A 13,852-nucleotide genomic window follows, 5' to 3' on the forward strand; every position below is an offset into this window, starting at 1 on the left:
CTACCGTTGTGATCATACGCACGCATCTAAATTATATGCGCGACGCGCGTGTTAGAAACGTATCATTAATTTCGACGACAGGTTTAGCGCTTTAGAGGGTGAATTCAAGCGAGCGCGATCTCGCGAACAGAGAACTCGTTCTGGGACCGGCACTTTTCACCTTTCGACTCTGCTACGAAAATTTTGCAAAAGAAATAAATGCCCTCTCTCTTAGATATCGTGACGTGAAATCAAAAGTATGACGAGAAATAAATCTTTTAATTTACTTTTCGATCCTTTTCTCGTTGCTGTCAAAATTAACGCTTTTCCAGAAATATATTCGTGCATTCGTCGATTTGAGCGGAAATAGTTTCGAGATTATACGATAATGATAATAATACAGACAACTATCTGTCATCTGTTTTTACAGATTTTATTTTTGGACGGAGCGCAAAGCATCGTCTTTTATGTCAATGCAACATTTGGTCTTAACATAATACATATTTCACATTTCTTAACATCGATAAAGTCTTATTCTACAGTCCTGTCGCTTCATCAAACATCAGTATCAAGGGCGGAGAGGTGTAGAGCAACAAAGATAACTTATAAACTATTTTTGATTCCGACAAAATATATACATTGTTGTGTGTCGCTTCCAGATACTTTAAAAGCTCAAATGCAATCGAATGTGACATTTACGATTGTGTTATGCAGATTAATTATGTAATTACAAAGTGCATTACGTCCCTTGTTAGTTGATCTAATGAGCATATTAGATTGTTGCATAAGTATGCTTTGACGATTACATAATAAAAAATAAAAGATTCACATACCGCAAAATACACAATTGAGAATTGATAAGTAAATTTAAATATGTTCCGCGAATTCAACACTTATCTCTGTCGATATCCATAGTATATATATAATACATCCCGCTTATACATAATCAAGTTGTAACAAATGGGTATAATATATCTCAAAGTATTCTTTATATCATGTAACAATATTATACTCTTCTCTTTCTTAAATTCAATTTTTATACTACTAAAATAAAAATTATTTCAAAATATATATTTATAAAAGAAAGAGATTGAATAAGAAAGATATATCTCTCATTCAACATTTAAAAAGATATATAATTGTGCTTATTAGTAACATTTTAAAAAGAAGATTTATTTATTTAATAAATTTAAGAAATACTAATTAGCCGAATACCTTGGCGAAATTTGATTAGATTCGATTATATTTATTCGATATGTATAGAGTATTTATATGTATATATGTATAACACACATATAAACGTTACACAGGGACGAATATTTACGAATATGTTTAACTTATTGTCTGATTTTTAATATGAAAAGTACTTTGAGAACGCACAAATCGAGATCTTCAATTTATACATTATATTAGTATACCTCAATTGCACATTTTACAACAGTGCAAATATTTATGTTACAAAATATCTCGATTAATTTTAACAATTGAATACGAAAATCGATAACTCTTACATCTTGCTACACGTATACACGTATACAAGCTTCATAAAAATACACGATATGATGTAACATTTTAATAAAAATACAGGAGGGAAGGGGGCGACACATATACGTCACGTTAAAAATTTTCTAATAAACTATTATCGAATAAAACTGAATCTAACTAAAGTTTGCTCAAAACTTGTGTCGCTGTCACACCCGTGCGATATCATATTAAAATAAATGCTAAGATAATAAGATATTCTTTAACCCTTAACTGTGTTTGTAGCGCGAAAAATCACATATTATGTAAAATCTGTATCTTAAGGAAAATTATATACGTGCAATCATTTGTCATAATAAAATAATAATAAATAATACTTTCTATAAAAAAATTATATAATTATTAAGTCACAGATTTGTTTTAAGATATTGTATGAAATAAAAATAAAATTAAAATATATTTATTATTAATGGTAGAATGTGAGTCATGTGGAACAAGCAATAGTGATAGATTCAAAGTATTTAATTGTGCAAGAATTTTTGCGAAAACTGAAATGAGAAACACACAAATAAAGCGCCATTATTCGTGCGGTCTCTAACAAGATGGTTCATGAGTATTAAAGAAGAAAAAGCAAGAGAAAAAAAAGAATAAAAAATTTGCGAAAAGCATGGAATCTTTCCTAAAACTGAAACCATCTTATTTTTCTCCTACACATAAATATCTGAAAAATTGATAATATAAACGATTGCATATTAAGATATCACTATACAGAGTTAAGAGTTAAAAACAATACAGCTACATTTTATTTTTATTTTTCTAAAAAAATATTAATACTTCCTAACAATTCTGAATCCGTCAAAAAAAAAACAAGAGTCGGTAGTAGACATGCGGTCTTTGATTTTCTCTTAGCTCAATTTCAATCAATATCTTTAATCCATCTAATATTTTAACAATTATATTGAAATACAGCATTAAAAAATATGTTACATGGTTCGATAGACTGACACAGATGATTACATAATATTAATGCAGTATAAATTAGGAGATAATATCTAAATCGTTTAAGTACAAAAAGAAATTTATTCAGCTAGATAAGGCAAATTACAATTAACATTTATTAACATAATTTATGTTAAATTTATGATTCTCATCGACATTGCATTTTAATGCTATTTTCGAGATTCTTTAATTTTTTTCAAAACTACTCACGCTTGACAAACTTTAACAATCACTAACTTTATCATCGTTAAAGAATTCGTCAACTACCGATTCCCATCTTTTTCTTTGTCACAATCTATTTTTTAGTTTCAATTATAATGTACTCTTATTATTACAGATTATATATCGATTTTCTTTTCTAATATTGGTTAAAAATGTGCAGACACCTTTATTGTAGTCATATCTATATTTCAAATTCAAGGAAACACATCCGGGATTTCATTAACGATATATTATGTAATACAGAATATACGATATTTAATTAACAACACATTACATCTCGTAACAAGAGTGATTGTGTATAAATAAATTATATCTCAAAAACGCTCGATATGAAAATGCTAGATTTAATATTGTAATTTTATTTCCTCATAACATTTCGTATCATTAAATAGAATTTTCATAAAAAATTATTTCTTATTACATGCAAAAAGAGAAATAAAGATGCGATATAAAGAAAACTTGAAAATGTTGTTACGTTAATAATATCAAATATTCGTTTTTTCAATCAATAAATAGAGCTTAGAGATTTTCAAACTGTGTATGACAATTATATAATGTCGTTTTAGAGAGATGTGCAGAATAAAGGTAAAAAACCAATAGAGAATAGATAAAAAATGTGTGTATATAAAATATGTACACAATCGCATCTGATATTCCATCTAGTGATAATTTAACAAAATTGTATAAATGTAACTGACATTGAAGATTTCAAAAATTCACAACACTTATAAAATCAAAGAAATTCTTAATCAAAAAAATATTAAAACCTCTCTCTAATTTATATTGTTAACATATTTGTTAAAATAATAAATTTGATAACCATACATGTGTATCTGCACGCAAAATATTACTTGTATGTATATATATATATAGCTTTTTTCTAAATTTTGCATTTCTTAAAGCAACAAATATGAATCGTATGATAATATGAAATGAAATAAAACATAATTGTGGGAATGTATAAACTTACGACGAAGTACGCCAAAATATTATTTTAAAGAATATTATCCCAATCCATGATCCTCGAAAAATCCCTGAGGAGTCTCCTCCTGTAACAAATACAAGAAAATAAGTTCATCGACATCATACTTGAAAATTTCTAACAAATAATATGAACAGGGATCAATTACTTTGACGCTGCACTTTATAAACACATTACGAAAAAAGATAGAATGAAGATGTATATATAAAATATATATATATATGTATATATAAACACGTACCTACTGCATAATAAAATTCTCTTCTTGATGCAGCTTCAAATGATGAACTGAACCCTTTTCATATCAACCAAGTGACTTTACTCGCGTGGACACACAAAGCGCATGTTTATTTATTATCTCGATTGAAATCTTAAGCGCCAATAAAAAATTGTCTAATTTACATGCAACGTGTCGAATTGCGGAGTGTCTTCCACGAGGTGAGACAAGAAATAGATGCGATATTCAACTCTATATGCTCACCGCGTGAGACAGCTTAACAATGTATATTCTACAAGAGATATTTAGCTCAAAAAGATAGCTAAAATGTGTTTCGCGAAAATATCTGTTTCTCAATAAATTAACTTTAACAACGAACTTGAGTTGCCTCAGTCGTGTGTGTTATCTCTTTGAGATTTATATTCGTTTAACTGATAACATAGGCCAATATGAAACAGACAAGGTGTTATGTACGCGCTCGTTTTCAATTACAATGTAAAAATTTCGTTCGATATATTTATTATTAAACTTACACTTAATGTATAATTAATTATACATTAATACGTTAAAAATTGACAATGCTTAATATATGAGCGTGTATATATACATATATATATATATATATATATATATATATGTATATATGTATATATATATATAGTATATAAAGTTTCGAATTACTTGTAATAATTAAAATAGTATTTTTTTTTAAGTAGATAGAGAGAGGTACGTAAGAAATATATATTTTGTACGTGATAGTCGCCTAAGAACTGACGTATTTCAATATAGCACATGTGTATAACGCTTTCATAAAAATAACTTATAAATACACAGAATAATTTTATTGCCATAGTTGAGGATTAAAGTACGTTGGGGTAACTGTCGTCACTTACTTATCAAGATGTACGTTAAAAGTTATGATCGAAATTTAAAAACTATAGTTCAGCCTTTGGTTAGTAACATAACATTTTGTTTTACGCAAGAGACGACTTTCTTTTTTCGATATAAAAATATATTAACATATACAGAGAATGCTCCAAGTATCGTGCACATTTTCTCTCGAGCAATAAGCGTTAGAAGTTAATAAATTAACGAACTATAAGAAAAATATACTATTTCCAAGTAATGAATTTGCTAATTATAAAATAAATAGATTTTTGGTATCTTTTTCAAATATACTTTAAGTGGATTCTTAAACTTCTAAGTTAATTAATGCAATCTTATATTTTATTTGGTTTAAACCTGTATGCATTTTTATTAGAAATAAAATGACAATTTTTACGATATTATATACTTCATATTGGAAATCAAGGCTTTTAAGAATAAAAAAATTAGTTTTTTTTCCTCGATTTTTTTTTATCAATTCCTAAATGGAATTTTCATCACGCAGAAAGATCGTCAATTGACTTATCATCAATGAACTTATAGCCAAAAGAGAAAATGTACGATGCCTCAAACGTCCTGCATATGACTAGTATAAAGTTGACTTGAAATTTTATATATTTCTATAGTAGAGTCGTAATGGCATCATGCAGCGGATAAGCCTTTTCTGGTTTTTCGGTTGATCATGTGGGTTGATACTTTGTCCATGAAGCTCATGCAAACAATAGGGTACCTATAAAAGCCCTATCTCCCGCAGAGCACCTTCCACAGCTTCGTCCTTCCACAACAAACAAAGAAAAACTAACTAGTCTTCGCTAAACTTCTACTTTGTCCCTATCTACCATGGACTTAATATATATAATACATATTGTGCAATATTATATACAAATATTTGGAAGATTACAGATATTAAAAATCACATATTCATGTACAATCACAATGCACGCTCTTTTTTCCACACACACACACACACACATACACGCGAGTCTCACAGTATTCTTTCCATAAATCACAACATATTAAAGTCTTAAGTTATAATGGTATAAAAATGATCTTGTTAATAATAATATATTATTATTTATGCGTTCTTTTGTTTTTATTTATAATTTATAATTTGATATCTTATTTCATTTAGAAACTTATATATAAGATAATTTTTCTAAATATAGCTATAGACTTTAAATTCTTTTAATAAAATTATAATTTCTTAAATAATTTTAAATATACATATAATAATTTTAGTAATAATATATCATATTTAAATATTTTGCAAAAAAATTGATGTCATTTATGAGATTACATGAAACTCTCGGAATTCAGTATTTTCATAAAGTTATGATACATTATTTGGAAAATATATGAGACAAATGTTACAAAGTGAATACAATTGTTGAAAAGTATTTATTAAATTTTAAAGGCATACACACACATATACATATCAAGACTCTACAAATGGCAACATATACGTAGTAATACACTTCTCATTTATTCTACTTCTAGTGCTGTGTGTCGCACATAATCACATCTATGAAATAATTGATAAATCTAGATCTGAATACACTGAATAAATTTAAGATATTAATATGGCAATAATACGTTAACATCACTCTCTTATTCTTACTACAAAAGATTTACTTAGTGCTTAAATTATTGCATTGGTGCCATGCTTTTGTACGAATTCGAAACATATAATCATATGGCAGTTAATGGAAGATCACGAATGAGTTTTCATCCACTCGGTTTTCGATGAGAACCGTTATGCAAAGGGCATATCTTTCTCGCATATCTTTCTTTAACGCATTCACAATTTTTATTGCTTCATGTCTATGCCTGTCAGCACAGCGACTGTCATCGATACTCGAGTAAATTAAACAAATTCGCAATTTGTTTATTAGTAACAATTTTTCATTCGCTTTTAGAATATTTAACGTCATTCTATCCAATGTCACATCATGCACGTAGTTTAAAGATTTTTAGATCATACATACAAAGACATAAAGTAAGCATTCAAATTTTTAAACACGCAATTTAAATATTGTATAGAAATAACTTATAATAATAAAATATTATGCATTATATATATTAGCATCTTATAAGGACCTTTCTATATCATTTTTTCTACATAAAATATATTACAAAGAGAAAATATCATGAAAATGTTGTGTGTTATTAAGAGCTTGCTCTCGATTTTTAAAGAGATTCTATTTTTTACAAATATTTACACGTATTATTAACATGAATTATTATTAAATTTTTTATTCAATCAACATTTATCATAATTTACAATAATTTTAATTTAACATTTGAATTTTAAACAACAATCCTTTACATTAAAACGATTAATTTAATGAAAAAAAAATATATATATATATTTAATATATTTAAATACAAAATAAAATAATTCTGCCAAGATTGTCAAATTTTTAATATATTGATACATTAATAATGTTTAAACATATTTAATATTTTGTGAAATATTAATATTAAATAATAATATTAATAATTTTAGGAGATATAAGATGGACACTTTATATATGCATAACATACATCATTCATAGTAAAGTAAAAAAATATTATTACATATCAAAAAGCCATCAAAAATATTTAATTTGTAATTTTTATCTCGTAAATTATGTTTTTAAAATATTTGTTTCAAATTTAAAAAAACTTCATATAAGGTATCATTTCTATTTTTTTATAAATAAATAACTTTCTGACAAAAAATCTAACAGCAGACTAGAATGAATGACACCTCATATATATCCTTATCAAATTATTTTTAAATATGGCATATTATACATAAAAAATAATGTACTATTAATGCAACATACAATTCAATGATTAAAAACGTTTCAACAATTCCAATATTAGAATGAATGAAATATTAATAAAAAGATATTTCTCATTCATTATTGCTATAATCTATTTAGAAATTTCAAATAATATGCACATTATAGTAATGTATAAATTATTTTGATTTTAATTTTACAGTTTTATTTATTTGCATTATCATAATTTAAGATATGAAGAATAAATGTATCTTTAACCTTTGTTCTTAATGATTTTACAACGATTTGTTTTGCTAAAAATTTACTAGTATCTGAATAAACTCCTAATATATAAAAAGTAATTTTACACATATGTAATCAAGTTAAAAATAAGATTAAAATAATCTGTCTTTCGACAAGACACATAAGTAAACTTAACTATAAGTTCTATCTATTGTGTATATCTCAATGTAAAATATATATTGTGCCTTTAATTGGATAAAAATATCCTCCAGCATATAATAAACATATTTTTATTTGTATTTTTTTTTTCATTTAAATTATGATCACTAGAAATCTCAAAAATTTGAGTTTAACATTTTTTTTTATGTATTTACTAGTATAAATGTAAATTTTAAGAGAAAAAGATGCCTATTTTAAAACTTTCTTTCTTGGTACAAATTCTTCGTACAAATTACACAACAATATCATTACAATAGTACTCACACTATATAGCTGCTATTATGCACAGATATTTAGATATTTGCCAATGATACAAATTAAATTTAACACAGTAAAGTACATGATCCTTTGTGACTAAATGAGAAGCGCAAGCATTTTTTTAAAAATTGATTATCAAAATATTCAATATTTAATATTTAAGTTTGTTATATCTTACAATTTTTTACTAATATATAACACTTTATATTGTAGATATTGCTCATGCTTAATAAAAGATAGGATAGTTGAGATATGTAGAATAGTTGAATGTTATCGAAATAGAAGCATTCGATAAAGTATAAAAAAGAAATCAGAGAAATCAATTGATAAAGTTATTAATTTTAAAACCACTTCAATGCATAGGAATGTTTGCAACAATTGACACGAGAAATAACATATAACAGAAGGATTATTATCTGGTTCTGTCACATTCTGTATGTTATAAAAGAATATATGTGAAATAAATCATAAACATAGTATGAATAATGAATATATACATATCATACACAGGCAATAAGTATGTGTGTGTATATATATATATATATATATATATATATATATACACATGGGATTATATCAATGTGGCAACTAACATATTGTTTGATTACATCGTGCAAATATTACAACACAGAGAATTGTCAACAAAATAAAAAACTGATTTAATACTATGTAAAAAGGTGTAACTATATACATTATTATATATAATTGTATATGCAAGAGGACAGGCAAGATTAAAGCAAGTAGAAAATTTGAATTATTTTAGAGGCAATTATTAATATTTTTAAATGCCTTCATGCATGCATGTCCTGTAATATTATTCATTTCTATATTTTTACAAATCTATTGTTACTAGGTGTTAAATTTTAAAATATGATAGATAATGGCTAAGTATAACTATATATATCAAATAGATTGCTTTAATTTATTGTAGATTTTTGAAATTTCTATAATTTTTTTATAAATGTAATTTTCTTATAAAAGGTATTAATATTGTAAAGAAAAACTAAATTTGAAAGTCAGAAATAAAAATTTTAAATTTAAAAAAAAAGAGTTTGATCATATATCACCTAGCTTAAATAGATTTTGTACCTGCTTGATTCTTGCAATATCATAATCGTTTAATAAAAACGATATATGACTAGCAAGAAGGAGCAATAGAGATCGCTTTAATTTATAATTAATAAATATTAATTATAAATATTATGCAAATACAAAATTCTCATTTGTACTCTTTCCACCTGGATATAGTTCTTCTAAAGTTCTGAGTTTTGAATATATTAAATATAAAAAGGAATATAAAGATAAAACGATTTAAAAATCTCTCTTTTATAGCCAAATCTGGCTATAAAAGAAAACTATGTGTATATATGTGTACAACCTTGTGCTGTTAATAAATAAAAACATATTACAATTCAAGGGGTACATCCCCGTAACTAACCTCCTGTAGCAGATCCTGGGCAGCAATGGCTTTTAATACATTCTTTTTGCTAGTTTCTTGAATCTCTCCACCAACAAGTAATTCGTCTAAGATAAAGTATGCCTTTTCGAAATTGAAAATTATGTCCAATTCGCATACCTAGTAATATTATATTATAACTCATTATAATTTTACAATTGGACAACAAATTACAAAGTGCATTCTATATAAAAATACTTTTAAATCTTTCATCTTAATAAATATACTCACACTGCCAAAATACTTATCCAATAATTCAACATATCGATGTATAATTTCCAAAGTCAATAATTCATTATCATTTTGCTCAATTGCACAGCAAAAGTACAAGCTTGCATATCTGCAAGTGAATAAAATTCTAGTTGTAGGAAAAAAATATTCACACATATCACGAAATGTAGAATCTTAGATTGAACTGGCGATTATCAATCGCATACAATTACCTCTTGTAGACGACTTTAACATCCTTCCATTCTAAGAAGCTTGACATTTTTGGCTTTCGTGCGAGTATCGTGGTTATTAGCTCGCGCGTAATCTTCTTTTTCAACTTATCCGGATGCGCGACATACCACTTTTGTAAACGGAGCTTCCCTTGACGGCTGAACAGTAACATAAATTGCATCTGCAACACGGTTAATGATCGTCATAACGACTCGATATTACATCTTCATACATTTATTCGGCGACCAAAATAGGCTGTATATCAAAACTTACCATGTTGCCTCGACTTTATTGTTTCCCTTTCGCGTCTCACAGTTATTTATCCTTCACGATTTGACACTTAGATAACGATCGACATTCGTATAAATTATGCGCACTTTTTGAGAGTCACACCCAAATTTCCCGAATTTCCGTCTCGCTCGAGAGTCCGAACTTTACGAATGGCTACAACGACATGTTGGACATCGAGGACACAAATTCTGAAATGCGTTTGACGCATTCGATGATTTATACAGGGTGTATCAAAAGCAACAAAGCTCGCAATCGCGGCGGTGAATTTAGCACAGGATGTTATATGAAGTATAAATTATGTATATTTTAATAGAGTATATTATATAATATTCTGATATAAAAAATGAAAATGTCACACACATATGTCCATTCACACCTAAAAGATCTCTTATGACAGATTTATGCAGTTTAAAAAAGAATATCTCATGCTGATATTTGCACGAAAGAAGGAAAACATACACATTTGGAAAATTTACTCCAATAAGTAAAGAAGGTATCATCAGCGCAAGAAATGTTTATTTCCTTTTTTCACAAGTAAAAAAAACTTACCTCCCATAAACCAACGACATTTGAAAATGCAACGGTCGAAGAAACTTGGTTCCATAGCATATAAAATATATAGATAACGTATCGTATATTTGACCGAGTTGCAAATGGCCATATCACTCACTCGGGATCACGTTAGGCTGGATCTACAATAGTTAATTTAAGTCCTAAGCCTTAAGGCCCGGTTTCACAACTCGAGTTATTTCGAGTTTAATACGTTAAACTGGGTCCTGATTGGTCCATTCACTACTTAAACTCGAGTTGTGGAACCGGGCCTAAGAGATTGACCAATCACAGTTGAGTATTCTCTTCATACTTGACCGTGATTGGTCAATCTTTTAGGCCCAGTTCCACAATCCAGTTAATCCGAGTTTAAGTAGTAAATGGTCCAATCAGGACCCAGTTTATCGTATTAAACTCGGATTAATTCGAGTTGTGGAAGGCCTTAAGGCTTGAGGCTTAAATTGCCTATTGTAGACCCGGTCTTACGATTGACCACTGCCAATTATATCGACCCATGCCTAGGGTAACCAGCAACGATTGACCAATCAGAGAGTCTTATTTTGAATTGGCCAATGGCGACATAGTCAATCGGATACCATTCTGCCACTCACATCGATGGCTAGGGTAATCAGTAACGATTAACCAATCGAAGAATTCTATTTTGAATTGGCCAATTGATGACGCGAGACTCGAGCCAAACTTGCATAACGTATGTGTACCTGTGTTATGTACAAAAAATCATAATTCATGCAAACAAGATGCGGAAACTTATCAATTTTGAAATGTTGCTTGGCTACCGCGTTACCTTTTAACCATGCTTGGTCATGACAAGCTTTATCGCGTTTTATATTATCCTCATTGTGTAAAGTTCAAAGCATCTTTCAAAAAATAAATTTACGGAGTTTTATTTTCAAATTTGTCAGGATGGTGGAAAGTGAGTCGAGAGAGGCATGTTTAAAATTTATAAAAGGCCTCAAATGTAAGCATTGACAATACATTTATTTATATATGTTTTTTTTCATTTTTCTGCATTTAGATGTATTTTGATCACTTAACTTCGAAATATTTGGAATAACTTCGTTGAATAGATTTGTTTCTGAATTTTAAAAGTTGTTTTAGACATTATGAGAATTAAATAACTTATAATTTTTTTTTTAATTTCTCTTTTTCAGTGAAAGGTACAGCATTCCCAGAATTTAATACATTTCTTAACATTTTACAAGAAGAAGCTACTACAAGAGGACTAGATGATGATGTTCTCAGTAAACTTACAAATGTTATTATACATACAGATTTCAGTTAGTATATAATATATATATATATATATATATTAACATTATAGTATATTTTATAAATATGCTTGATTTAATCAGACTTTATATATATAAAATAAATGTTAAACTTTGACTTAGGTGCAGTTAAATGGACATCATTAATAAGATGTTTAATTCCAAGATATAAATTGCCTGAGAACATAGCAAAGTCTATTATTACTTGGTGTTTATCATTGTTGGATGAGATACCACTCACTGTCTGTATCATTGTTATACAATGGGTCTTAGGTACACATATTACAAATATATTTAATAGTACAATGTTACAATAGTACATTGTTACAAAAAAAAATTGAAAAAGATTTAATTATTCTAAAACTATGGCTGGAATTCATAGTCCAATCTTATATTCAAGATTGTCTTAAATCTGGTCTTAGGTCGTCTTAAGATTCTGTTCAGCCAATGAAATAGCCGTATAACATTTTCAAAGCTTACTTAAGATGATCTTGAATATAAGACCGCACTATGAATTCCGGCCTATATTATAAAAATGTTTTATTCCGTGTATTATTTATTATTCTAACTATATTTATGTGTAGATTTGCATATGAGTATATTTTATTTAAAAAATATTGGTGGTTTTTTAGGTTTATGGGAATATGAATTAGTAGATAGAAAAATAATTAATATGTATTACGATGTCTTCTTTTACACGATGTTGCAAAAGAAAAAATTGGTAATATATTCTTTTTCTTACATATATTATATATTTTATATCTAATAAATTTTGGAAGGATAGAAGTCGTGATGTTAAAATGTGATTCAATGTCTTTATTGTTGTGTTATTAGCATAAACTTATTTTGAAATTAATATAAATATAAATTTTAGGAACGTCATATAGCACGTCTCATTTATGTGTTAACAAGACCAGAGGATGTTACTCGCAGAGATGTTTTAAGACTATTAGTCCTTCAAAAAAAATATTCTAAGCCTCCAAAACATATTATTGCATTACTTTCGTAAGTATAATTGACAGAGTTTCTGCTCTTAATATAATAGGAAATAATATGATGTTTTTTAAAACATATCCTTAGCCTATTTAAGTCATATAAGCCAGAATTAGTGCCTGAAAAGATACAATCAGTAAATATAGAAAGTGTGTGGAAACCTATATCTGAATTTATACGATTAGCATTAGAAGATGCTAGAGATCGAATGGAGATCCAGCAATCTCGCCAAAGCACACAAACTTATTTTAATTGGAATGTGATGCAGGTATAGAAAATTTATATATATATATATATATATATATATATATATAATTTATGATATAAATCAGAGATATATAATAGTACATATCTTTGAATTATATATATATATATATATATATATATATATATACTATGAATATAAATAAATTATATAATTAAAAATTATTGTACACATAGAATGTGAAAGTTCAAAAAAAGAAAAAGCCGCTGTTACCCTCTGTTGGTTATTTTCACATTGGTTCAAGTATTTTTAAAGATAAGGAGGCGAAATCTATTTTTGATATAGGCAGGTGAGCACAATACATTTGAAATAACATA

The 13,852-nt window shown here is 27.3% G+C and overlaps 2 protein-coding genes across 3 annotated transcripts in view; one reads left to right on the plus strand and one right to left on the minus strand.

The window, feature by feature from the left end:
* Positions 1 to 13,852, plus strand: part of LOC105250960 (centromere protein I) — a 156,209-nt gene that overhangs the window by 139,971 nt on the left and 2,386 nt on the right. Inside the window, exons 4-9 of the mRNA XM_025407534.1 lie at positions 12,161 to 12,286; positions 12,401 to 12,550; positions 12,910 to 12,998; positions 13,152 to 13,282; positions 13,358 to 13,538; positions 13,712 to 13,824. Of these exons, the coding sequence (XP_025263319.1) occupies positions 12,161 to 12,286; positions 12,401 to 12,550; positions 12,910 to 12,998; positions 13,152 to 13,282; positions 13,358 to 13,538; positions 13,712 to 13,824 (790 nt within the window). The remainder of the gene's footprint in view (positions 1 to 12,160; positions 12,287 to 12,400; positions 12,551 to 12,909; positions 12,999 to 13,151; positions 13,283 to 13,357; positions 13,539 to 13,711; positions 13,825 to 13,852) is intronic.
* Positions 3,529 to 11,093, minus strand: LOC105250927 (AP-1 complex subunit sigma-2). 2 transcript variants are annotated; one of them, XM_011257322.3, is made up of 6 exons: positions 10,989 to 11,093; positions 10,422 to 10,627; positions 10,151 to 10,329; positions 9,939 to 10,047; positions 9,690 to 9,827; positions 3,529 to 3,731 (listed from the first exon to the last, which is right to left on the minus strand). In XM_011257322.3, the coding sequence occupies exons 2-6, from the start codon at positions 10,422 to 10,424 to the stop codon at positions 3,687 to 3,689; spliced, it is 474 nt and encodes a 157-aa protein (XP_011255624.1). In that variant the 5' UTR covers positions 10,425 to 10,627; positions 10,989 to 11,093; the 3' UTR covers positions 3,529 to 3,686. The 2 variants fall into 2 exon arrangements, with proteins under 2 accessions (XP_011255624.1, XP_011255623.1); XM_011257321.2 differs by lacking the exon at positions 3,529 to 3,731 and adding an exon at positions 5,443 to 5,541.

Source organism: Camponotus floridanus, unplaced genomic scaffold, assembly GCF_003227725.1.
Source record: "Camponotus floridanus strain SB8 unplaced genomic scaffold, Cflo_v7.5 scaffold18, whole genome shotgun sequence".
Lineage (NCBI taxonomy): Eukaryota > Metazoa > Arthropoda > Insecta > Hymenoptera > Formicidae > Camponotus > Camponotus floridanus.